Source organism: Rhipicephalus sanguineus, chromosome 1 (assembly GCF_013339695.2).
Source record: "Rhipicephalus sanguineus isolate Rsan-2018 chromosome 1, BIME_Rsan_1.4, whole genome shotgun sequence".
In the NCBI taxonomy this organism is placed as follows: domain Eukaryota; kingdom Metazoa; phylum Arthropoda; class Arachnida; order Ixodida; family Ixodidae; genus Rhipicephalus; species Rhipicephalus sanguineus.
In genome coordinates, this window is record NC_051176.1 from 137,796,029 (window position 1) to 137,823,242 (window position 27,214).

Consider the following 27,214-nt stretch of genomic DNA (forward strand, 5'->3'; position numbering starts at 1 on the left):
AAAGAAACTGATTAACCTTATTTTTCGTCACTCTTCGAGTTTCGCCAATAACGCACGGTCAAATGAGACTAGCATCCTTGTGTGTGTGTGTGTGTGTGTGTGTGTGTGTGTGTGTGTGTGTGTGTGTGTGTGTGTGTGTGTGTGTGTGTGTGTTTGTGTGTGTGTGTGTGTGTGTGTCGTGTGTGTGTGTGTGTGTGTGTGTGTGTGTGTGTGTGTGTGTGTGTGTGTGTGTGTGTGTGTGTGTGTTCTCTATTGTCTATGTGCATATTTTCCCGACTTCTCGCTTTTGAAAGCTTTCTGCAAATTTTTCGGCTGTGTCATTGTGTAAGCATCCGCCGCAGCCATGATACTTCTCTGTCTGTGCGTTGTAACTCTATGTGTCCCTTTTCGCATTTCGTCACGACGCCATATCGCAATACTCGTGTTCGCTGGAGCTTTGATCCGAAGGATTCGTCACCCCCTTCCAGACATATTGCGGCAGTTATAGCAGCAAACGGCGCCGGAGAATATCGCAAGGACCTCCATTACTGGATACTACAGAATGCACTTATGAAAATTGTAGTGCACTGCACTGACACCTCTGGCGCTATATAGCTTTCTATAATGCCTCCTGTATAACAATAGCTTCGTTCTTCGAATCTCTGACCGTCTACCTTGGTTCCACTCACGTTGAGTGGAATAAGGAGGTCACACTACGGAACGGGAGCGTCTGCATCGAGCCATATGCATTGCCCCTGTTTTGAGTGACGTTTTATTATCAAAATTAGACGGACTGCTAGAACAGCGCCTGATACCCATGCAAGCGTTGTGTGTTTTTAGACTTTGTTGACATTTTTTTAGTATTCTTAGAATGGTGGCGTGAAAGAGTTGCCTATAAGCAGTCTCCACGACATAATTTCGGATTTCCAACAGTGCCTAGCCCATTTAGTTGTGTCTACTGTTTGTTTTTAACGTTTTCTCGACTCAAGGGGTTGAATTTTTTTTTTTTCGTTCGTACAGGTGTGCTGGGCATTCCAGCCAAGAGCTAACCATCCAACTGTATACCATTTCATTCATTCCTCGCATTCTGAGCTCATCTTTTATGAGTTCAGGCATCTTTTGACCATTTCTCAATGTTTTGAAGAAGTCGTGAGTTCACCTGCTATAGAGTGTATAATTTTGACGACCATGTTCGTCGCCTCTCTGAGGCGGCGTATCCGTGAGCGATTCCGTCTGGTATCGCAGCGCTTAAGGACAAGAGTGTAGAAGGAATGTGATCGTAATTCCTTGCATCTACGCTCTTTCGCTTAACCTAAAGCAAGCGGGTGAAAGGGTCGGTGTTAAGTGGTCTTTTACGCAACTGACAAGCTTGCGACATTTTGCAGTGGGGTTAATAAAGGAGTCGAAATTAACAACTCTCACGTACTAAGAAGCTTCGCGACAAGCTTGTACACAATTTGCTGAGAACGTTGCATGCGCGCATTCGCATTTTCATGCGGGTCGACGTATACGAGCGTAGTACGTAGTCCGAGCGGGCAGACGCCTACGTAAGGGACATATTAAAAGAACACAAGCAATTCATGTTGTCTCTGGAGATTCACGTATCCGTTGTAAAATTTAGCAATGGCTTTGCTCGGCTATGCCAGGATATACGTAGCGTGAGCTAAGGTTCAGCTGATTATTCTTAGCTTTCCTGGTTGTCTAGGATTAGCTTGATTATCATGCTTACTGCTGCTTCAATGGTACACGCACGGTATACGCATTATGTGACACGTTTATATTTATTTCTTGCTCAATGTCAGGTTGCTTCTCTATTGCCACAAAGACGGCTCGGTGGTCAGAGTAGTAACACGCTGCCGTCTCTATGGCCCCAACGCCCGGCGCAGCGTCTGACTTGGCTACTGCGCAACGGAGGCGCACAGCTGGGCACGCGCCGGCGCCAGTGCGTCTGCCGCGGCTGTGAAGTCGCTCCTCTGGAATGCGCAGACCCGCGAGGCACGCACGGCGGTGGCGGCACCGGCGCGCCAGCTGTGTGTCGTGTGACATCTCTGCTCCTCGCGCATGCGCAGCACGGCTCTCCAGAAGCCACGCGAAACTGCTCAACCTCGGCCAGTGTAGCTAACGCTACAAGAAACTGCAGCTGTTGCGCGTCCTTATTGCGACGTAAGAGCATCCTATCCAACTGAACTGACCCCCTGACTTAAATTACAGAATCTCTTGAGATAAAATGGCTGCGCGAATTATATGGGAGCATGCCCTTTGTTATGCTATATGACATAATGATTCTGTCATAATAGGCTTGGCCTTTTTGTTCTTCTTTTTGTACTTGTATGCATATTTATCCTTGTGCAACTATATACTTAGTCTGCGCGTTGAAGAAACAAACCTTCAGTTGTCAGAGCTTCTTTAATAGTCTCAGTCTCCATTTTCTTGTACCACGTGCCTTCCGTCGCCGTTTGCACACCGATCAACCATAGAACAGCTTTTGAACAGGAGATGTGTAGAATCCTGTCTCGGGCATCTTTTCTGACATCCCAGTTTATATTGCGGACAGGAAGGTACCGTTTACCGCGTTGTAGGTGCAATGTGCGGTTCTATTGAGTTCATACTTCGAGAGGACCGCAAGTGCGGGGGGCACGGCATCAGGTGGGTGTTGTAGTGCGTCCTTTTCTGCGGGTCGAATACAAAAATTTTGGGAAAGACTGGCACGTACCCGATTTGAATCGTAGCGTCGAAGTATAGTCGAAGTCGTACGATCGTCCTCTCTGCCGTCACCGTCTCGCTGTTGTCGCACGCTCACGTAACAAGAACTATACGTCTTATGCGAACAACTTGGCCCGCCTATAGACTTTTTGAGGAACCTCGACCGTTACTGGAGAGCCAGCAACAGGCAAAACACTTCACATAAAGTTGGTTTTCCCTGTATCGTAAACTATGCATAATTTTAGGCCTTGTTTAGCATACTGCTCCGAAAAAGCTGATCAAGCTGCTGAATTTTCTAGTCGAGTCGGGTATAATCATTTTGTAAAGGTTGGTTACGAATTTTGAATGTGATACTAACAAAAATATTACATGCGAAGCGTTTCTTGACAAACGAACTAGCCAAAGTCATTTTGCCCGTGTGCATCTGTCTATCAATCTGTCGAGCCTTTTAAAACATCTTATAGTGCCATCGCGGTCATTTCGTAAGCTTAGTAACAAAAGAATTTTCAAGGCATGACACGAGTGCATGACGAACGTAGGTTAATAGTATGACACGCATGTCCTGTAGGTCATGGATTATCGTGACACCATGATGGTCATTCCATTTCCCTCCTTCATACCATAATGTACATGACATGATGGCATGTGTGCGTGCATGACAAACATAAATGAATGATGCATACGTAGGGAAGCAGTCAGGGCCGTTTAATTAACATGGCGTATGCCAGAACATGCATGCATACATGACAAGCATACTGTGATAAACGGCATGACATGGCATATCATGACAGGTATGTCAGTTATGTCATGGCAGGCAAGAATGGCACGAAAGACAAGATGCCATAGCAGTTGCTTCTTTGGATGGGATATCAGAATATGCTCAACATAACATAAATGGCGTGACGCGACATGCGTATACCCCGACGCGCACCGTATCCACGAGCATAACACGTACCAACGGTGTTTGGCCAACAGTCGGCGAGTGTTGCCTAATGGTCAGTGATGCCAACCAAAGTCAACGTTTTATCCCCATATTGACCCCCCAAAATTCCCTAGGTTACAAAAAAAATCCCTAGATTGAATTTTTGATGTCGTCATTCAGGCTAATTCACCTTTAACAAAGTCTAAATATAGTTCACTCTCTGTCTCATTTCTTCTGAATCTTATTAGAAGTAAAAAGCAGCATGTGCAACGTAAAGGTCTTTTTTCTACATTTTCTGGGGAATAATTACACATAAAGGGCTTGCAGATGGCGCCAGTTGCTAGAGGGACAGACAAATTTGTCAAGTTCGCTTTGCCCACTCATTGAAGGCATGAATGTGATCGTCCGGGTCGATTGAAGGTCTGCAGCGCCTTTCTTGTGCTTGCAGCTTGCGAGGTGGCGGTCAATGTCTAATTTTCCACATTTGTAATCAGCGTTGCATGATCTGCAGTCGAAATACAGGGGGCCTTTTTTACTGACTGATAGCCATCCTGTGTACTTTCCATCAGCTTCCCATTTGGCCAATATTTTTGTTACTATACTTTCGATCTGAAAGACTGAAAACACACAGTCTTTTCGCCTCTTTCCGACGCGCCATTTTGATATTAATGAATCCGTACCAACTCGTCCAATTGCCATTCCTACGTTCGCTCTCTTTTTATCAATGTCTCCTGGTCCAGAAGTCATTTGACATGGAGCAACCTTGCACGGCGAAAGCACGCGGCGAGCTTGAACTTGACAGGTTTCCCTTTGCACTAGAAGACAAAATTGTTCTTTCTTTCACAGAGCAGCAATCCCTCAGTGCGCTCATGATGGTACGCATCCATGCTAACACTCTCGACGACTAAGTTTCATCAGCATCCCCACCCCACCCCTCCCAGCATTCATCGCATGATAACCTCGCGTTACTGAACTGCTATCGCCTTCGTTCGGCTTAGCAGAACACCAAAGCTCTCTAAGATGGAAAACATCAAATCACAAAGATTATCGTTTTGAAAACACCTGATTACCCAGTAACACCAGTCATAATGTAACATTTCCAGAGCCTTCAAAAATCCCTGGGTGATTCCACGTAAGATCGAACAAACGATGGCTGGTCGACCTCTCAAATTTATTTCAAAATTTTATATATTATTGCCTGATGAGTGGAAAGAAGAGATCCGCAATTTGTTTTGCCGCCAAAAATTTTTTCGAACCACAGGAAATCAATAATGACGAAGAGGTGGAGTGGAGCGCTCATCCGCTCTGCTGTTTGGGCCAACTTTCGTTATGAATTGCACAAAATATATTAAAGTTAGGTAGCTGAAATTTATTTACCTAAATATATGCATGTTTTTGCTTCTGCTCAGGTATTTTTAGTTTTTATGTGTAGTGTAGATGTTTTTATAAAAAACCTCAAAAATGGCCCAATCTGCAAAATTTTCTTTACTTTGAAGGCCTTTATCTCAAAAAAACCTTGTAGCAGAGCGTCAAAAATTCTGCATTACGTTCTTCGCATGCTTATCTACCAAAGTGCCAAATCTTGTATTTATACAAGTTTTCAGTAAAGAGATATGATCGGGCTAAGTTCAAGAAAACACCGAACAATAGAAATTTCTGACGACAATAAAAAAAAAACATTTTTTAAATTTCTTAAACTTTGTCCACTTATTCTCCTCCACATCAGCTTTCACAATCATTAAAAACATCTTGCATAATGTCGTTGCACTAATAGTTACGGCCCCTCCAATGAGACCCTTAGGCAAGGATAAGCAATTCCGACTTCTTGCCCAGCAAGTGTATAAAATGCAGGCAGGATTGAACTTCTTTTTATTAAAAGGCCAGCTGGTACCTAAAAAGGTGTCGCCGGCACTGAAGACTTTAATTTTAAAATATTTTGGTCACTGCAGCGGCCACGAGCGCGGAGCTACCGAGCAGGCGCGCGCGCACCCGAGATGCTCGTTGTAAGAGACGGCGCAGTGAGAGCTCGTTCTCGCGTCCTCAGAGTGATTGAGTTCGAAACAGCAAAACCTCTCGGGTGACTTGAACGCGCGTGCACTGGAGCTTCACTATTCTATCCGCCCTCTGTCCGCATCTCAGCTAGGCGCTGATAACACGGCGGAGATGGAAGCAAGATGAAAACTCTATAAGGGAGCTATGAGCGCTCGCTTCACGCACGCTGCTGCCACAGAAACTGCGCTGCGCCAGTTGCGATCAGTGGAAAGCATGAACGTGGCGCTCCAGTGGCAAAGCAAAATATGGATTGTCAAAGGAAAGAAAAGCAAAACTATCGGTAACCGGATGCGCTTGTCTATATTAGATGTCGGCAGCAGACGGCGTGAACTCGCTTCGCGTTCGGTGCGCTGTTCACACTTCATTCGGCGCGGATAGTTCTTGTGCTTTGCTCTTACACTACTCCTCCTGTGCGTCTCATGACGAGAAAGTATCTGAATGAGTCTATTGTGGAGACTACCTTTCGAAGCACAAGAAGCTTAAAGGAGTACTGACACGAATTTTAAAAAATTTCGGATTGTTGCTCTAAATAAAAATACTGGTGTCGAGAAACCTAAAACGACTATTGTGGTGCCTGGGAATGCATCCTATATATTTTAATTAGCGCCACCTTAAAAAGACACTTTCGGTTTCGATATCGAGGGGGTGGCTTCTCAGTGTCGTTTCATAGCAGTGTGTCGTCACGGAGATACAGAAATTCGCGACGTACTAGCGGGAAATCCGTCATCTGCTCGTGGTGCAATAGACAACGATGAGTGAATTGTCGTCCAGTGACCCTGACAGTAATTTCTGCGATTTAGACTGCATGCAGGACGCAGAAGTCGCGAACTCGGAGGAACTGTCTTGACTTGTCGGGATAATGTCCTTGCAGTGTGGCTGGCTTGCAAATGCTCAGCGACGAAAACTTCAAAGTCAAATTAAATATTTTATACGTGTTCTCCGACTCCAGTGTGTGGACAGCGTGGACACATGCATACCAACGAAGCGAAAAATGTCCATTTTGCGATGTCTCAAAATCGTGTCAGTACTCCTTTAATTATTGCAAAGAAACCAAAATTTCGCAGAGTTACCGACCTATACGTAAATGCTTTGAAGGAACGTTTAACGCCTGAAAGATCAGTGACTGTCAGTGAGACGGACTACTTGTGCTACGCGTGCTTTTGCTACCACTGCAATGAAAGATCTTCACGGAACGCACAGTTTAACGATGACATTCTTATGCCCCCTGAAAACGAAATCGACGCAATTAACCAGATCACTGCGACTACCGGTGCACGTGCGTTCAAGTCACCCGAGAGGTGTTGCTGTTTCGAACTCAATCGGTCTGAGGACGCGAGAACGAGCTCTCACTGCGCCGTCTCTTACAACGAGCATCTCGGGTGCGCGCGCGCCTACTCGGTAGCTCCGCGCTCGTGGCCGCTGCACTGTGCAGTGACCAAATATTTTCAAAATTAACGTCTTCAGTGCAGGCGACACCTTTTTAGGTACCTGCTGGCCTTTTAATAAAAAGAAATTCAATCCTGCCTGCATTTTATACACTTGCTGGGCAAGAAGTCGGAATTGCTCATCCTTGCCTAAGGGTTTCATTGGAGGGGCCGTAACTATTAGTGCAACGACATTATGCAACATGTTTTCAATGATTGTGAAACCTGATGTGGAGGAGAATAAGTGGACAAAGTTTAAGAAATTTAAAACATGGGGTTTTTTTTTAATTGTCATCAGAAGTTTCCATTATTCGGTGTTTTCTTGAAATTAGCCCGATCATATCTCTTTACTGAAAAGTTATATAAATACAATATTTGGCAGTTTGGTAGATAAGCATGCGAAGAACGTAATGCAGAATTTTTGTCGCTCTGCTACAAGGCTTTTTTGAGATAAAGACCTTCAAAGTAAAGAAAATTTTGCCGATTGGGCCATTTTTGAGGTTTTTTATAAAAACATCTACACTACACATAAAAACTAAAAATATCTGAGCAGAAGCAAAAACATGCATATATTTAGGTAAATAAATTTCATCTACCTAACTTTAATATATTTTGTGCAATTCATAACGGAAGTTGGCCAAAACAGCAGAGCGGATGAGCGCTCCACTCCACCTCTTCGTCATTATTGATTTCCTGTGGTTCGAAAAAATTTTTGGCGGCAAAACAAATTGCGGATCTCTTCTTTCCACTCATCAGGCAATAATATATAAAATTTTGAAATAAATTTGAGAGGTCGACCAGCCATCGTTTGTTCGATCTTACGTGGAATCACCCCCCTAGATTCAACAAAGAGACGCGAAATCCTAGAAAGAGCTAGAAAACCCCTTCATCAAAGAATAAATGGCATCACTGCTAGTGGTGCCTAAAGTGTTGGCTAACTATTGGCTAGCATTGGCTGATGTTGGCTGTGAGCTGCTAATGTTGGTTAATTGTCAGCTTGTCTTGGCTAGCGCTTGAAAATGTTGGCTGCAGTCGCGTAGTGTTCGTTATTTGCTCTTATAACAATATAATAATTATTATATATGCATTACAACGACTCTGTCGCCTCTTGTTTATAGCGTTGCACGAAACCCGCAAGAATGCATACGCGCCACGACGGAGCTTCCCGTTCTTCTGATCGATGAAACGGTCGTCTGCGCTGAGAGGCGAGTGCATGAAATGTGCCCATACTATGCCCTTTTTATAACATTTATGGATACCACGTCGTGGTCGCACGCGGACCGACGTCAGAGTTGCCGCGGCCTCCGTTCGTATACTTGCGCATGCTGTTAACGACGATAGAAATTCCCAAACACTACGGTTCCTACTCTCGGACAGGAGTGTCGCACAATCGATGTCAGTGTATATATAGACGCTATTGGATTTCTTATTCTTAGCAGTCTGCCCAGATGACGTAAGAGAAATGGCATATATACCGCAGTGGCATAGTAGGGCGGTTGAAGGATCTCTATACAGAGATGTGCTTTTCACTGTAATATCTCCAAATGTCAATTATGTGCCCCGCTGCTTCGGTCTCATTCGAATTAATTTTTCCATCGCCGTGGCTCCATTGGTGGACTATCGTACGCTCCATGCATCTTTTGCGTTCGGCTCCCGCAGGTGGCCAGTTGAGGTTGTCATTTCCGTTTTTATTTTCCTCTTTTAAAAATAATGCATAATTTCTTATGTGCTTTATTTGCCTTCATTGTCTTTGGGCTTCGGCCGCGGCGACCGTACTTTCGATAGGGTCTAAAATGCTCGAGGCCCGTGTACTTAGATTTAGGTGTATGTTATAAAGAAACCCAGGTGGTCGAAATTTTCGCAGCCCTCCACATACGGCGTCTCTCATAATCATATCGTGGTTTTGGGGCGTTAAACCCCATCAATTAATTTTAAAATTTTGTCTTTGGGCTTCGTGTAGCTCTTAGTATTATAAAAATCTAAACCAGATCCACCCCAGGTAAAAGCTGTACGAACTGCGCAGCATTGGTTTGCCTGTGTTTCCCTGCTCTTTTCCATTGTTTCGTGTTCTTTTCTGTTCTTTTGGTGTGGTCGTGTGATATTTTCTATCCTTTTCTGTTCTTTTCTTGAGATTACCTGATTTGTTTTCCGATTATCTATTTTCTGTTCTATCGTCTTCTTTCTACTGTTTTTCTACTGTTTGCTGCTCCGAGCGCAGTGCGTCTGTTTGCATTTCGCCTCCGCTTTTCTCTTCTGTCGCTTCGCCGGCTCGAACGGCGAATCTGGCATTCCACGCGTGCAGTCTGCTCGGCTTATGTGTATCAAAACGTGGGACCTGCGTGACGCCAACGAAAGGCATGAGACAACGACAGGGCGGTCCCTTAAACTGCGCCGCAGTTTAAAGCAGTGTGTGTGATGCATTCTTTAAAAAACCGATCTCACTTTTGGACATTGACCTTTCTGGCCGAATCGATCACTTTCTTGACGGATCATTTCACCGAGTTGTGGAGAAAGGGAGAATATCCGGATGAATGGAAGATGGCCCACACCATCCTCATACCCAAACCGGGCAAACCGCTCAATCTGGATAACCTCCGTCCAATCTCACTTACATCGTGCCTAGGTAAAGCTATGGAACATGTTATTCTCAATAGGCTCACTAGATACGTCGAGAAAAACGACATACTCCCGTATAATATGATCGGTTTCCGCCCCGGGCTATCGACTCAGGATGCCATGCTTCTGATCAAACATCAGCTCGTACAGGTTAGCCCGGTGCACGCGAGAGCGATTCTGGGTCTAGACGTCGAAAAAGCTTTTGATCGCATAGAGAACAAGGCCATCCTCGAGGTCGTCTCCGAGCTGGGTTTGGGCGAGAGGCTTTTCCGCGTAGTCAAGGCGTTTCTCGGCGGTAGGCGAGCGAGCCTCAGGCTAGGAGAACTAAAATCTAAGGTGATGAACCTGGGAAACAGGGGCACCCCTCAAGGGGCCGTCCTGTCACCCATGTTATTTAATCTAGCAATGACCAGAGTCGCGCGCAAACTGGAGCAGATAGAAGGTATACGCTTTGTGATATACGCCGATGAATAACCATATGGAGCGCCAACGCTAACGTAGGCCAAACGGAGACTAGACTGCAGGAGAGCATACAGACCGTGGAAAGCACACTAAGCGAAATGGGGCTCAACTGTTCAGCGGCAAAGTCGGAGCTTTTGGTCCTAAAACATCGATGCAGGGGTCGAAAGCCAAAGGACTACGTACCCGGGGAGGAACCGAAGATTATCTTGCGCTGTCACGACGGATCCGCGATCAAGCAGGTTGGAAAGGTTAGAGTTTTAGGCTTCCACATAGAAGCGGGAGGCACGAACCTCAGTACCATTCGACACATTTCCAACAAAACGGACCAAGTCCTGAGGTTACTAAGGAGAATTACCAACAGACATAGGGGCCTTGGTGAGGACAGCGTCTTAAGGCTAGTACACGCCTTCGCTCTCTGTCACTTCACCTGCGTAGCAGGTCTACTCAAATGGTCTCAGGCGGAGATGAACAAGCTTAATATTATTATCAGAAAGCTAGTTAAGGCTACCCTAGGTATACCTAACAGCACCTCGAACGAGAAACTCATGAGCCTATAGGCGTACATAATATGATGGAAGAGATGGCGGAAGCGCAACACATGGCGCAGCAGGAAAGACTGACGAAAACGCGCGCGGGTAGGCTTATATACTCAAAGCGATCGGGACAGACCCTAATAGATCGAGGAACCCGAAGGAGGCCGAGGTGGAGCTGAGCGCGGAACTTAGAGCCGCGATCAGAACCACCCCTCTCCCGAGAAACATGCACCCGGAGCACAATGTTAGCAGGAGAAAGGCGAGAGCGAAAGCTTTATTGAAAGAAATTGAACAGGTATAGGTCAAGAGGCAGCCCTCGTAGACGCCGCCTGGGTCAAAGGCAAAGAGGCCTACACGGCCGTGGTGGTCGACAGCCAGGGCGAGGTACGGGACGCCGTCACCCTGTTCACTAAGGAATCAACGGTGGCGGAGCAAGCCGCGATTGCTTTAGCTATCAGGAACCGAAAATGGTCTTACATTTATAGAGATTCCAAAACAGCAATTAAGAGCTTCGACAAGGGCTTTGTCGCTGGGACTGCGGTTAAACTTATCGGCAATGTAGAAACTATAGAAACTGAAATCCGATGGTTTCCTGCACATATGGGACAAGTGGACGAGGCTCGGGTCAACCTCAACGAGGTGACGAATGACCTGGCACGAGGACTCGCTTGCCGTGCCGGTCAGAACCGAACCGACGCCCACTGCCATTCCGGGAATCATAAAGATAATTTACTAACCTACAACGAGCCCCGCCACGGTGGTCTAGTGGTTATGGCGCTCGACTGCTGACCCGAAGGTCACGGGATCGAATCCCGACCGCGGCGGCTGCATTTTCGATGGAGGCGAAAATGTCTGAGGCCCGTGTACTTAGATTTAGGTGCACGTAAAAGAACCCCAGGTGGTCGAAATTTCCGGAGCCCTCCACTACGGCGTCTCTCATAATCATATCATGGTTTTGGGACGTTAAACACCAGATATTATTATTATAACCTACAACGAGATCACTAAATACTACTACTTGGGGCGTAGGCAATTCCCACTGCCACACGCAAAGTTGAACAGGGCTCAGACAGTCACGCTACGTTTACTGCAAACTGGGACGTACCCCACTCCGTATTTTGTAAAAAAAAATTCACCTCGAAAGCGAAATTAGAAAAGAATGTGACGCATGCGATGGCATCATTGAAATCAGACACATGCTGGCGGGCTGTCCCGCGACTCTCGCCAACCCCGAAGAAAAATGGCTTCACTGGCAGAAGATGATCTCCAGCTGTTCATATCAGGGTCAACTACGGGCTGTCCAGAGCAGGGGCGTAGCCAGAAATTTTTTTCGGGGGGGGTTCAACCAACTTTATGTATGATCGTGCGTGTGTTTGTATGTGTGCGTGTATATAGACGCAAGCAAAACTGAAAATTTTCGGGGGGGGGGGGGGTTTGAACCCCCCGAACCCCCCCCCTTGGCTACGCCCCTGGTCCAGAGGGTTCACGATGGCGCCCTAAGGCTCGGCCTGACGGCGCCGACGTGGACGCGGCCCGCCTCGGTCTGAAGAGACCGGGCTGCAGGACTCTCAATAAAGCTTTGTCAATGAATGAATGAATTCTGGCCGTATAGATCTTGTTGGAGGCTCACTGTTGATTATTTCTAGGAAGCGACTGCTGGGACCGCCGTCTAAAGCTATTAATGCAAAGAGATTATCTCCTGCTACGCTCGAAGTTACGGCCCACAGTAAAATGGTCATGCAATAATTGACTGTTGGGCAGTTGGCCATTATTAGACGAAAAACAAAGCGCTAAAAATTGGAAGGAATGGATAGGACAAGCGCACGCACGCGCACCGTGATCGCGGCAATCGCGAAATCACTAACCTGCTCCGTACTCTATTATAAGATATATGGCCTGTCTCTATACTATTTTAGTATTGGTTGGTCTCGGTCCATGGGAGATGTGGTTGTCTTTCATAGTGATGCCAATTATTCTATTCTGTTCATGATAACAAGTTAGAACGTATGTGAATGCTTAATGCATCTGTATGCGCTTACAAAGGAAAAAAAAAAGTGCGGAACACAGAGTATAAAGAAACGGCATAACGAAGCATTGTAATTCCTCAATTCCCTCGATGTCATCTCTGTTTTTGTCTGTATCAACAAAACAAGTCTGTATCAGCCCTGCAATGCATTCTGTTAACAGCTAACGACGGCAGCATTGTTATTTCAATCGGGCTGTCTTAATGACAGCCCAACGAACGCATCGCTGGAAATTAGAACCCATGTGGTCGTAGTCGTGGTGAGCTCCATCCCACCGCTGCCACCAGTTGATGTGATCGGGGGTTGCCCATAGGACCGGAACCAGCCAGGCCTCAGGGAGAAGGAGAGCTCAGGAGCCGGAGCTGATGACAAGAACGTTTATTTACATGACTACTTGCCGGGACAGTCCAATCAACAAGTTGTCTTCATCTCCGCCGCCAAAGGGGAAAGGTCAAGCACCGCCTCCTTCCCACCCCAGGATAGAGAGAAGCGGCGCGCCCGGCTCGACAGACGGCGCCCGAGAGGTGAACAGAACACACAATAGGGCACCATAGACACAGTGAAGGGATCTCGGCGGTACAAATTTCTGAAAACTCCGTACCGTCAGGTGCAGTCTTTCCTCTTCTCGATAGCGGCGCGGGCTCTGCTGACAGCCAGCTCCTGGCCGGATCACCAAGCCATAAAGACACCGCGGAGTGTGAGAAAGGTTCCCGATGAGTGATCTCGGGCGCTCGGCAAATTGTCCGGTGCATCTCGCAGAACGTTGGACAAAGCAATGCACAGGTGATCGCTTCTTCCGAGCAGCCTTGACTGCAAACAGCTCACTTCCAGGCCATAAAACCGTCAAACTCGGCCGGGTGGGTCCAAGGCGATTGACGAGGGGAACTGACAGCTTTGAAGGGTTCAGAACACGACTGCCGTGTTGTCGCCGCATCAGGTGCACTTCGGGGAACGTTGACGATGAAGAAAGCAGGGCAGACGCCGCCAAATCATTCCCGGCGGCCAAGCGGCGCCAAGCCGTGAAAGCCGATCATAACAACGCACGTGCAACTACTCGCCTGGAAGATCCTGTTCCATATGCCTTTACGTATTACACGAGTCTAATAGAGAGTTTTAGCAAGTTACTGAAGTACGGTACGCAAATCCGGTAAGGCACTCCTCCTTTGCCGCTGGTTGTGCTTTTGCCGCTCCCCGTTCCAGTGAAAATGCGTACCCCAAACGACAGGTGGCTCGTTAACAGTGCGTAGGCTGACGGGCAACAATGAGGCGTGACAAACCCACAGTAATTTTTGAAAAAAAAGCTTTTGTGGTGTCGACACAAGCACAGCTCCTTCACCGGCAAATGGTCGACGACCTGGACAGGAGGAGCGGTACCGTCATACGGAAGCGTATTTGCGTACCGTATTTTCTTATCTAGATCTAATAAGCTCAGTCTCTAATATCAAGTGTAGGAAATTCGAGACCACACAAAGTACGTACTGCTCCGCTGTATGAGGAATACTGTGCCACTTCGTTATTGTCTGATGAGAAACACCGCAAACCGGGGCGATGTATATGGCGCAGCTGGCTATGGCACTCTTCAGCTGAGCGCCCTGTCGGGGGTTCGATTCCATTCCGCGGCGGCTGCAACATTACGATGGGAGGGAGCTCAATCCAAAAAATGCTCACGTGCTGTGCTTGTGGCGCACCTCAATGAGCCCCTGGAGGTCAAATTTCTTCACCGTACGATATCTTTCGCATGCCATGTGTTGCTTTGGGATGTTCAATCTCTCATTTATTCGAATCAATTTCATCACTTCTAATAAAAGACTGTCGCGTACTATATGTAATTAGACTACGTTTTCCAGATATCAGCCGTCGTGGCTAGTCACTGCGTTGCTTTGAAGAATCTGCACGGTCACTGATTAAGTCGTGACTAGGAAGTTTAACTTCGCAGCTCGCGCGCTACGTTTGCAGCGACCAGTGACCGTAATTTTCTTTCTCTCAAGTATGAGTAGGTTATGCGTCAAGAGACTAAAGGGAAATGATCCGGAAACATTGAAATAAATGCGGGAGGTCCGTAAGGCACATTCGCAATCGACAGTACGAAGTATAAAGGCGGAGAACCTCAAGTAGATAATAAACCAAAGTAAATGAACTTCTTTTTCATGCATATGTTACATGTTTTTATGAATACAACAAAGTAGAATCACGCGTTTCTTTCGCATTAGTTTACAGGAAAGTGAGATGTGAATACAAATATATGAAGTGAGATATGTCCCATACGCAAATGTAACTAGATTTGTTTTACTTCTATTTATAAGCGCTGTCCTGCATGAATTTCGAACAAATTGGCGGGGGGGGGGGGGGGAGTAAATAGTTCAAGTCTCTTCCTCCTCATATTAAAGAACAGGGACACTAAAGGCAAATAACAATTTATGTCAGAGTGAAAGGTCAATGTATGACAACTTCTAAAACGGCAATATTATCGACAGCAGTGCCCTACTTAGCGAGAAATTAAGCTAAATGTATCACACGATGAGCGCCACGAGTGGGACATTTTCGAAGTGATCCCGATGACGTATGAGAGTCTGCCTACAATAAATCACTAGTAATCAAACTAGCAGCAATAAAAAAAGAACCTTACGTGCATCAAAAGAAGCAATAAAATGCTGTTTGTTCGTTTCCGTTTGAGTCATGGAAAAAAGAACCTCTGTGGCGTTGCCATGGGGAACGGCGCGCGTGATTCAAAGGTTCCGTTTTCGCCGAACTGCGCTTCGCCCGGCGCCCTGTTTCGCTCACGCGGTCGCGTCTCAGTCATAGTTTCGGGATCGCGTACTGCCGCGTGTGTTTTGCGCGCTCGTGAAAGTCGCTCTGACAGAAAGTCAGAGCTTCGATGGCCGTTGTTGCTGCTGTGGGTCCCGCTCACAGGCGTGCGCAGGGTTCCCCATCAGGGGGGGGGGGGGGGCGAAGGTTCATCACAGCGCCTCCCCCCCCGTACTAAGTCAATGTACGCGGCAGATTTTGCGCCCCCCCCCCCTCCCCTCTTAGGTGACTATGGGGCCTCAATGTATGGGGCAGATTTTGCGCCCCCCTCTTAGGTGATTAGGGGGGGGGGCGCCCCCCCTGTACGCACGCCTATGGTCCCGCTACTTTCGCTCTGTGTCGGCGGCCGCACGGTAAAGGCGGGCAACGTCGAGCACGGCAGCAGTGACGTATGAATGCGTATGAAAGTCTGATTTTAAAGCGGAAAGAAGTGGAAATTTTAAGGGCTCGTTTTTCTTTGTTATACACAATATTAATGAGAACTAACAGACAACAATGCCAAGGAATAAAGTATAGGGGACGTTATTAGTATGCGAAGAAAGAAAAGTGGACGAAAAGGTAGCTTGCCGCGGGCAGGGACCGAACCTGCGACCTTCGAATAACGCGTCCGATGCTCTACCAACTGAGCTACCGCGGCGGCCATCCCTCCGTCCACTTTATGGGGTATATATGTGTATTTAAGCGTGGGAGCGTCAGTCAGCGCCGCCAGTGGCCATGACGTCGAGTGTGGAACACTCTTTTTCTGGCCTTTGGCGTCACGTAGCACGTGAACTTATTACGAGCTGGCAGCTGACCAATAATCCCTCATATACTGCCTGAAAGCATGAAGTCTGCCAGGTGATTTGAAGTGCGCTAACGCGATGCGGACCACTAAAACGCAATTTTATTTCAAAATAAGCACTTCCTTGGCATAAAAGTAGCACTACGAGGTTTCTGGAGCGCTATTTCAACAATCAACGTCGACTTAATATTTGCCTTTAGTGCCCCTTTAAGTAGGAAAAGTTCTATCCATCTAATGATGTTATTAGCAAGGTTCGGTTGTTTGAGCTTTATGAGCAGTAATTTATTACTTACTTCATCGAAAGCCTTCGAAAAGTCGAGAAAAATACAATCAATTAGTGACCGACGATCTAACGTGGCGTGAAGCTGATGAATGAAGGATGCCAGCTGTGTTGCACAAGATAGATTTTTGAGGAATCCATATTGCGCGTCTGAAAAGAAGCGTTGCGGTATATCGCACTGATAAGGTTGTGTAACACTGATACGTTGTGTAACCCAGTGGGTAGCACATTCGGCTTCTGAGCGTGGGGCTCAAGGTTCGAAACTCAGCAACACCAAGGAAAGTCTTGTTTCATTAAGGCGAAAGCCGTAAGGCTTTCGCCTTCATGAAAGACTCATCAAACGCGAAATGTGACCGTCGGCGGCGTCAACGTGCATGTTACAAAAAGTCACGTGATCACAGATGACATATCATCATGACGCCACAGATCGACGAAATTTCTGACGTCATTGTCACGTCTCATAACATGACAAGCAACGCCACGTGAAGTGCAGAAAGCTGCGGAGGGGGGAAGGGGGGGGGGGGGATCATTACTATTGACTGCGCAGAAAAAGAAAATATAAATAAGAAGAACATGGCTTTCGCCTTCGAATCGTCCTAGGCGAATGGATAAGAGACCCTGTGACTTTTTTCATTTGTTTACAGCGATTCGTCTTGCTCAGTGTTGGCGGTAACGCGTTACAAGTAACGGCGTTACCGGTAACGCGTTACTTTTTTCAGTAACTTAGTAACGTACTCGTTACTATTTTGGAACTGTAACGGGTAACGAACTTTCGTTACCATTTTTCAGTAACGTGAGGTGTCACGTTACTCGTTACTTTTCATTTCAATTATCCTCGCAGTCTGAGACAAAATTCATTCGGCTGGTAGGAGCGCCTTTCTCTCAGAGCTCGCCCCGACGTTATTTTGTCGCTGCGGCAGACTGCTTTTGGCCTGCCAAGCGTTGACAAAGCGACCCCGCACGGGGTCCTTTTTGGCGCGGGGGAAATAGCAATGGGGAGCAAATTGCTGAAGTTTATTAAATGGATCTGCTATAGTTTCGGCTACCTTGCTATCGAGGTTCAAGTTGTCGTTGATTGTCGATGAAACGAAGTGTGATGCGGTCCTCGTAACCGTTAAAAGCGAGCTGTCGAGACCTGCTCGTCTTGTGGACATCAAGACTCGGTGTGAGCTCCAGCGCTAAGGAGGATTACTTCTTCGGAAATGCCTTCTGAACGTAATCGCCAACTGAAGATGAACGACTTTCTCGGCACCTTTGATGCCGTATGTCATCGCCACGAGCGGGCTCAAGGAAAACTTTCCGCGCATTCACCTGCCTTAAAGTGAATACAGGAGTACCATGTAGTGCGCCTGTCGCGCTCCTGTTTAGCGTAGGTGCGGATGTATTCGCTAATCAAGGAGTGAAGCTGTCCGATTAAAGCTTCGAAACGCAGCTGTTGCTTATATTCAGCAGTTTGTTCTTGCATTAGGAAACTGTTCCTGCACTACTCTAGCACTGTTCATAAACTTCGTATTCAAAATTAGTTTTGCTACTTGATATTTGCAACTGCGCCTACGTTTCTGATTATTGAACTCGTAAGCAAGCGAAGCTCACCTTGAACACTTTCACATGTATACGCAGTCGCAATATTTGCGGCAATTACACAGGTCAAATTGAAAAAAAGACTTGTTTTTATGCGCAAATAACTTTCCTCAGGTCTGTGCCATTTAAGCATCCCTTTATTGCTACAAAATTTCGCATTTATTTTGGTAGTAGAAGAAGCACGCCGTAATAATTACTGCAAATTTCTTGTGATATTTTCATTGCGGGGAGCGTTCATGATGAAATCGATCCTTTTGTGTTTATTGGCCCATTCCGAAAAATAGCTTCCCCATGTGCCCCAGAGTTAGAAGCCATCACGTGTAACTATATAAGCAACTTTAGGCCACTATAGTACTGCGAAGGTACGCCATATTTGTGCAAATTGTTCTCGTTTATTCAGTATTTCGGGTACAATTTTTGTTTGGGCGACCACTTTAATGTGACATATAAATATAGGTTTTATAAAGTTGCTATTGTAGGTTCTTGAGCCGAGGACATACTGATTAAGATTTCTGATAAGAAGTAACGTCAGGAGTAACGTGCGTTACATTTTTTCGGTAACGCATACAACACTGGTCTTTCTTGACACAGGGACGTTTTCTTGTTGAGTCGGCATAGATATGCTTACGCACTAAAAATAACCAATATAATATTCCAATACGAAATGAACACATGAGATAAGCACAAGCGCCTGGTACAGCATTGCCAATGTTACTTGCGATACGTAATTATCACTAAATATCTCGTTTCCTGACACCATCAGGTGGGACACATTCCCAAATCATCTATACGATATATATGTCCCTCAACGGACACACTATACTATGGGTAATTATATAGCACGGCTTCAAATTTCAATTTCAAGGAGATTTCATACAACGAATATCACAACGGCGTCAGACCGAACGTCAAAATGTTTGAATATGTGGTGAGTAGATAAAGCTGCGGAAAATCTGCGCATACATGAGTCGACACATATGGTTGATTTATTCTTACTACCTTGGACGAAATCACGACTGACGAAGAGCAAATGCGCGGCCTTTCGCAGTGTGACACTTTAGCATGTCATCCATGCACTTCACAACCGTTTCTTTTTAGTATAATAATTTTACTAAGTGCTACGACAACGATAATTTGCAGCCTGCAATGCGCCAAATCGAAACTGAGTTCGAGAGAACTATGTGCGTGCCACATAAGGACCAAACGCGTAGTACAAACAATTTAAATAACGTCCTGCAAGACTACGCATATTACGCATTGATTTACACTGTTATGCTGTACACTGTGTGATTGCGTGGCATCAAGAAGCCGGAAGCCTGTCAGTGCGGTTTTGCCATCTATATTTATTCTTACAACCTCAAAAAAAAAAAAAAACGCTAAACTGCCTGAGATGAATCGAAACCGAAACACTGCCGTTGAGCAAACCGCTGACGATTACCGCGTCGTCTTTCGGATAGCACGGAAAGCTTCAGCGGAAAAGTACCCGCCCGTCCGGCTCGTTCCGGCACATGAACACGAAAATAAAAAACCCGCAAGGCCGCACCGCGTACGCGCCAGAGACACGCGCGCTCGAAGATATAGTCCGTTATATTTTAGGATCTCTTGCTGAAAGTCCGCTCTTGACAATAGTAAGAACTATCGCAAAAGGTAATATCCAGTTAAATTTTCAGTGATACCTCTCATTTGAAAAGTAAGGTTTGCTGAAAGCCTGGTAAGACCGGTTCGCTGCGACGCGTATATAATGGCCCACGTGCGTGTAGCCATAAGCCGTTTTTTCTGCCCGAAAGCCGGCATTTTGAAGTTGCCCCTTATTCCGTTGAGTTGCAGTTTTGCGACAGCCGCCGGAAAAATGGGCCTTCCTAAGGTGTTTTTCGAAGTCACTGCCAATGGCGAGCCACTGGGACGGATAGTAATTGAGGTAAGTTACTTTTATACGATTTCAGTATGATCGCAAGGTGGTTTTTCAACACGGAAGCTTGTTCTCCCATTTCGTGCGAATTATGACTGTCGCCACCCACTGTAGTTCCTGTGAAGTTATTTACACATTTAGCCCTGAGCACTTTAGATTTTCGATCTGCTTTTAAACTTCTGTTTTATTGCGATGGTTGTAGTGACCAATTTCGTCGATCATAAAAATCGAGAGCCTGTGCGGAAGGCATGTTTAGGCTTACGTTGATTGTCATTGTTGCAAGTTCGTGAGGTGTTATCTGTCGGGAAAAAGTGCCACATCTCGAGTTCTCAGAAATCCTGGGGCGCCTACTTAGCGTTTCACGAAATTCGACCGTCTCCTGAGGTAGCTAAAAATGTGTACTAACTCTTGCCGCCAAAATGATCCACCGCAGTCGGTGGTTGCGACATTGCGGCAATTTTGGATTTCGTTTCTTTTCCTCGGGGAGGATTGTGTAGCTTCGTGTCCTTGCTTTCGGTGCGTTATGTAATGTTTTTACATTTCAATGTGGTTTTCTTTCTTCAGCTGCGATCGGATGTGGCCCCGAAGACCGCCGGTAAGTTAACCCTAACTCATTGGTGTGCGTCTTCCAATTAAGGACACGTTGTGCCGTGGCTGCAAGCCGAGATGAGCGTCGTTAGCAGCAGTGACTCATGGCGTGCGACCACCGCGATCTTTTTTTTTTTCCTCTCTTCAGAAAACTTCCGTGCTCTTTGCACTGGAGAGAAGGGCTTTGGCTACAGCGGCAGCACCTTCCACCGCGTCATCCCCAACTTCATGTGCCAAGGAGGAGACTTCACGAATCACAACGGCACCGGTGGCAAGTCAATCTATGGCGAGAAGTTCGAGGATGAAAACTTTGTCCTGAAGCACTCTGGACCGGGTAGGAATCCAGTCTTATCTCTCTTGCGCGATTTACTTAGACCGGCGACCTCAATTGTTCGCCATCGGCTAGGCTGATAACGACCGTCTCAAACGTATCCGTTCAAGCAGCAAGTGTCTGAACTGCTTTTTTCTTTCCATAACGCAGGTATTCTCTCCATGGCCAATGCTGGCCCCAACACTAATGGCTCGCAGTTTTTCCTTACGACTGTGAGGACCCCTTGGTAAGCTTTTTTCATAGTACTCTTGTGGCAAGGGAAAATCATGTAGTAGTACTGCTTTACCTTTAATCAGCATTAACTACTCGTTGATAGCTTTTGCTCACTGTGGAAGTAATGTTTTGGAATATAAAAGTTCATCAGAATTGCAAAAGCTTTTGTTCATTCAATTACCAGTACTGTACTGCGCAGAGATGCGATGATGTGATCCACTTTAGTTCTACTTAATATTCAAGACTACCTGTTGAATAAGTCTCTGTGATAATTATCTCTCCCTGTGAATACATGCTACTGCCGAAGCTACAATGATTCCTTGTAGCTTCGACAGCTTCATTTGGCCAGAAAATGGGTTGAAAAAGCTTCCTGCATCAGCTTCCAGTTTCTTTAATTTTTGCATTGTCTGTTTAAGCCTAGTTAATTATTGGACATCGTAATAAAGGAGTGAGACTGTTTTGACCTTGCTGCACAGTGGTCCAATACAAGAGAAATACTCTAAAGTTAACACTAGACTGGCTTACCACTGCTTGGACTTCGGAATGAAAGGAATGAAAATGGAACCTTTCTCTTGGTACTCATGCATTCTCAAAAAGATTTCAAATCCACATGATTTATCAATTAGAACCAGTTTGCTTTTTTCCTGTTCATATAGCTTATTTTGCTTGTTCGTCACTACCTATGTGGGTGAAAGTTGTCCACTGTCAGTGTTGCAGCTTGTTGCAATGCATGCTTCATAGCTACGCATTTAAGCAGCACGTTGGAAGGTGAAAGACTCGTGCAGAGCTACAGGCCGTGACTGCATTTTCCTGTCTTGTTTCAACTTTCTAGAGCTACCCCACTTGTTCATAAGAAATGTAGCGAACTTGCTGCTGTCATGGCAATGAGCGGAAAGGTGGAGCAGTAACATATGACTTGCAATGACATGCAATTCCACTCATTGCCTGGCACACATGCTCTCATATGACCAGCCTGAGGTACCAGTGGTCTTGATGGTGAATGGTGGTTTCCCTCCGAGATACTGAGCATGTTGCATATGCTGCACTCTTTAAAGGAGTACTGACACGATTTTGAAGTGCAGCAAAACGGATGTTTTTGGGTTCCTTGGCATGTAGTGTTAACGCTCTCCCCACACCGCATCCGGGAAACACGTATAAATATTTAAGTTTGATTTTAAAGTTTTCATCTCCCAGCATCTGCAAGGCAGCTTCACCGCATGGAGAGCCCTATGACGTTTCAAGTCAGCTCACTTGGTTTGCAAAATCTGGCTTCTGCATGCGGCCTAAATCACAGAAATTGCTGTCGGAGGCACTGGACGACAGTTCACTCATCATGAACCACGTTCGACTGACAGCAAAGGACAGCAGGTGCATATTTCGTGGGTTGCAGTCTGCCCGTGACGTCACGGGCCGACTTGACACGTCACTATGAAGCCGCCCTCTCGAAACCGAAACCGAAACTGCTGGTTGAAAGAAGCGATATTAAAAATATATGCAATGCATCCCCAGGCACCACGACACTCTTTTTCGGGTTCTCGATACCCGTGCTTTCATTTAGAGCAACAACCCGAAAAATTTTAAAATGCATGTCAGTACTCCTTTAAGTAACGTAAAGGGTCTAGTAGCTAGAAGTGAAGTGGGAAAGGGGGAAAAAAATAAAGCACACTAAATTGCACGTATTTCCTTATGTTGACATCTTCCGGTACATGTTCTCGTCTAACGTGCTGCTTCCAGCTGTGTGGCAGCCATCGTTGATAGCAAACCAGCTGTGGAGGCAGCAGTTCTGTTAGTGACTGCACTTGCTTCTGCAAAGCATGGTTTTAGCATGCCTTGTGCTGGATAAATGTGAAATATTTCTCTTATCAAGAGCAACTTTCGAAAGGTCAAAAAGGTTTGTAGACTCCTATGCCTCCTCCGCAAAGGCATGTATAATGCACTGCCACACATCCCATAGAGGCAATCTGTAGGGACATCTGAAACATCGACAGTAGACCTCCTTGGTGTCAGATTTTTCTTAAATGGCTCTGTTTGAGGCCAAAACCACTGCCATGTTAACTGTCGTTCAGCTTTGTGGCAGCGCTCTCGTGGCGATCCATTTGCAGTCGTAGTGGTTCCTGAAAGTCTGTTTCACCGCAGTGTAGAGAGGCTGCACAGTGAATCGTACCAAAGCTCTGAACGGGCCATTGTCACGGGGGCGCAGTGTACCTTAATTATGAACACAAGTGTCGACTGTGTCCCGTCAGTAAAACAGTTAATATGCGCCACTTTTAAACATAGTAATGGTTATAACATTGGAACAAGTGCCAAGCGCTGTCTACATAGAGCTTAATGGATTTGCTGACAGTGGCTTATTGTACACTGTGCCTGCCGGTCGGTGTATTCACTTAGGATTGCGGTGTCCTTTAATAAATTGTGTTAAAGTGGCCGTGCAACACTTTCAGTATGGTTGGAAAAAGCTGCCAATCGGTAGTCGAGGCTCCTGAGAACATGCGAGCCAAACATAGCGCAGCACGCAGCCTGGAATTTTAAAATTCTCAGTCGGCTAGAAATTGCTCCCTCTTCTCTCTAAAAATGATGCCATATACCCAAAATCCACGGAGATTGGCTGAGTTCAGCATCCTGAGCTGCATAGTTACCGTGGCGACCACTGCCACATGCCTGCGCACGTGATCACCGTGAAAGTAAGTCACTCATTCCGGGGGGGGGGGGGGGGGGTGCTCAAGGTCATGATGCATGGTGACGAAGGGATGCATCTTCTTGCCCCCTTGTCATCCCCTTCCCTGTGTAGCTTTCAGCACGCTTGCTGGTACAACAGGAGAGAACACGTTTAAAGTGTGCGCCAAATTCTAAAGTTTTGCAGCAGTCTATTTGTGAGGCAATAAGCTCTTTTAATGAAGCCATTAGACGATTACTTGAAAAAGTGTTGCTGGGCCCCTTTAAGGTCTAATCTAGTGACATTCACTATTCTGTGGATATCTGAAACATTTTTCTCGGATTGCATGTTGACATCACAGCGGCTCGCATGATCGAATGTGAAAGCCGTATCGTTTAAATTTTGTTGTATTTGATTGTACAGTCTTCTGTGTGTTTCTACGAAAACTCCAGAATGGAAGCTGTCGTGTAATCTTTTTTATTTATTTATTTCAATACCCTCAGGGCCCAAGGGCATTACAGAGGGGAGTGGGTTACATTTTTAGTACAACATAGTAAAAAAGTAAAAAAATTGGGGGTTACATAGGTACATTGGAGAAAACCAACAATAAACAGTCAAGTGCACTTGCTGTCACTGACTGGTAAGGTAGTTGGAAGATAAGATATAGTGAGTAGGATGTTGGCCCTTTGTCGCAACTTTTTTTTTGTTTGAGTGGGCTTCATGCCACCATTAGAAGTCTCGCCCAGGGCCCAGCACTACACCATTGCTTTTCACACTGAGGCACACTCCGTCAAGTTGCAGCTGGCCACTGGGGGAAGTAGTTCTTAAAATAATATAACAGGAAATGAAGAGAGAAGTGCACCATGCAACTGTCTCTCAAGGACACCTCAGCAGTAGTGCACAAGGGAAGAGATGAGGAGGGATTAAAAGAAATGGAGAGAAGACTAGACCGGTTGGAGGGTATTGCGGACGGCGAACCGATCGGGGAGAGCGCCTCCTAGCAAATCTCCTGCAGCTGGCTACTAGAATGTGTTCACCTAGGCACGTTTTGGAGTTCTGAATTACTCCTTTCTCAGGTTCAACTTCGCTTTTGCACCTGTATTTAGCCGAAGCAACAGTGCTGGAACATTGGTATAAGCTTAAACAATAGCAAACGTTACTGGGATCTGATAATTAGTCCTGCAAAAAAAAGTATTGCTCGAGAAAATGCAAAAGGACTTCAGTAGCATGTATGAAAGTGTGAACATTGAACTACCACATCCAACGGCTTTTGATTCTTCCCCAAGGACATTTTATTAGCAGTGTGGCAATGTTTTGGTTGTGCGAAGTTTGTACCACAAATGTGGCATTTCACTGCCTGCTGTTTTGCCGTACCAGTGAAGAACATCTAGAAAAAAATGCATAGGTACATAAGGCTGGCACTCTTAGTGTTATTTGGACTTTCAGTGCATGAAGGTAGCTTTTTAGGATGGTGTGTGTGCTTATGACAAAAGTGTATACAGTAAAAGCTTGTTAATTTGGATTTCACGAGACCGCAAAAAATGTCCGAATTAACCGAATGCTGAATTAACGAATGAACAAGATAAACAACTTTAAAATCAAGTTGGAGAAGCATACCTTTATTTGCTGAAATATTTTGTAATGGTCGTCTGCGTTTTCGCGCAGATTCCGGCTGACATTAGACTTCCCGTGAGGTGCGGTGAGGTCGCGACATCATTATTAATTTCTTGAAAGAAGAGACTGTGCCGACACAACGTAAGGGAAAATGCCGTCGGAGGAGGCGCAGTGGAGCGAAGAAAGCAGACGCCGACGTTCGGTGATGCTGCGATCGCCCCCCACTAGTTGATGGCGATGTCACTCAGGTTTCGGTTTTGCTCCAGTTGTGCCAGCGCTGCTTTACCACACTTTTGTGTAGCGGCAGCCGTCAGCATTTGTCCGAATTAAGCGGTGCGGAGCCCAATTCTGACGAATTAACGAAGGTTTGGTCCCATAGATTAACATGCATTTTGGCCGGGACCAATAAAGCCGTCCGAATTATCCGAATTAACGGGTGTCGAATTAACGAACTTTTACTGTATACATACGGTTGTTAGACATACACCCTGGGGTTTTTTTTTTTCCCCCCCCTTTCTCCCAACTTTGGTCTCAAAAAAAGCAGCCTCTCCTACCTTAAAAGAGGCATATTCAAGGTCCTGAACATACATATGAACCTAATAAATTGAAAGTAGCTCATAAGTTGTACGTTTTAGGGCATTCACTGGGTGTGCAAATGTCCTGTATTCAATTTCCAGCGAAAGTAAAATGTTAGCAGTGTACTTAATGTTCTTTGCATGTCTTTCTATACCAGGCTCGACGGCAAGCATGTGGTCTTCGGCTCTGTTGTTGAAGGCATGGAAGTCGTCAAGAAGATGGAGAACTTAGGTACCCAGAGCGGCAAGACTACCAAGAAGCTGGTTATTCAGAGCTGTGGTCAGCTTTGCTAAGTTACCATGTATTAGATCAGCAGCACTCGCTTCCATGCTCCTTTGCAACACTCCAGCCACTTTTCCTTTATCCCTTACATCAAATAGGCATTGGTTATTTGCCTTGCCCCAAATTTCACGACTATTGGTATTAATTTGATGTGGTTGCTTGTGTGTTGTACACACTGTGTTGTCAATAAAATTCATTTCCACCACACATTTCTGCTTTTTATTTTTTGCTACCACTGTCCTTGATGCAGTGGCTATAAAATGAACCGTACCTTTACATAGCACTTTATTTGCTAGTACGGACTGAGCATGAATGTTGGACAATGTACATTCCAAGAACTATGCAAGTCTTATATGCAGTGAAAAATTTCATAAGGAGCCAGTCTGGCTGCACTCGTGTAAGACAAATGAGCCGCAACAAGCAAGTACAGTCTGAGTCGAAAGCTTAACCAAAGAGTCGCAGGAAAAAGCTGAATATTCCCGCTGCTTTGGCAGGTAGCTTTAAGTTCACATGTACTGTGCAGTTCGACCAAATTCAGTCTAATTTCTGGGCCATTAGAAGTTTTCTCGGACCTAGTGGTCTCTGAACAAGTCTTTGTTTCGTGAATGTTTGGCAATAAATAGACCCTTTGATTACCTCATGCGAGCACTTTAGTCTTAGCCGAAGATGGGCAGACTTGCAAATACCCACTACATGTCCATAAGGTAGTACGCACACCTACATTGCTGCACACTTGATGCTGTGGCTGAGCCCTTTGTAATGGGTCGCAAGCTTTACAACATGCACATGGTGCGATGCCTGGTGTGATTTTAAGCTTCTGCAGCACAATGTTGGTTAATGTGTCTCCTTGCCCAACATGACTTTGCCAAAGCAGCATCAAGCACTG

General features: G+C 45.9%; 1 protein-coding gene across 1 annotated transcript; it reads left to right on the forward strand.

Moving 5' to 3' along the window:
- Nucleotides 1–19,780: 19,780 nt before the first annotated feature.
- On the forward strand, nt 19,781–26,537 carry LOC119398904 (peptidyl-prolyl cis-trans isomerase). Its single transcript, XM_037665721.2, has 5 exons — nt 19,781–20,080; nt 20,636–20,666; nt 20,808–20,993; nt 21,141–21,216; nt 26,204–26,537. The coding sequence occupies exons 1-5, from the start codon at nt 19,904–19,906 to the stop codon at nt 26,337–26,339; spliced, it is 606 nt and encodes a 201-aa protein (XP_037521649.1). The 5' UTR covers nt 19,781–19,903; the 3' UTR covers nt 26,340–26,537.
- The last annotated feature ends 677 nt before the right edge of the window (nt 26,538–27,214 follow it).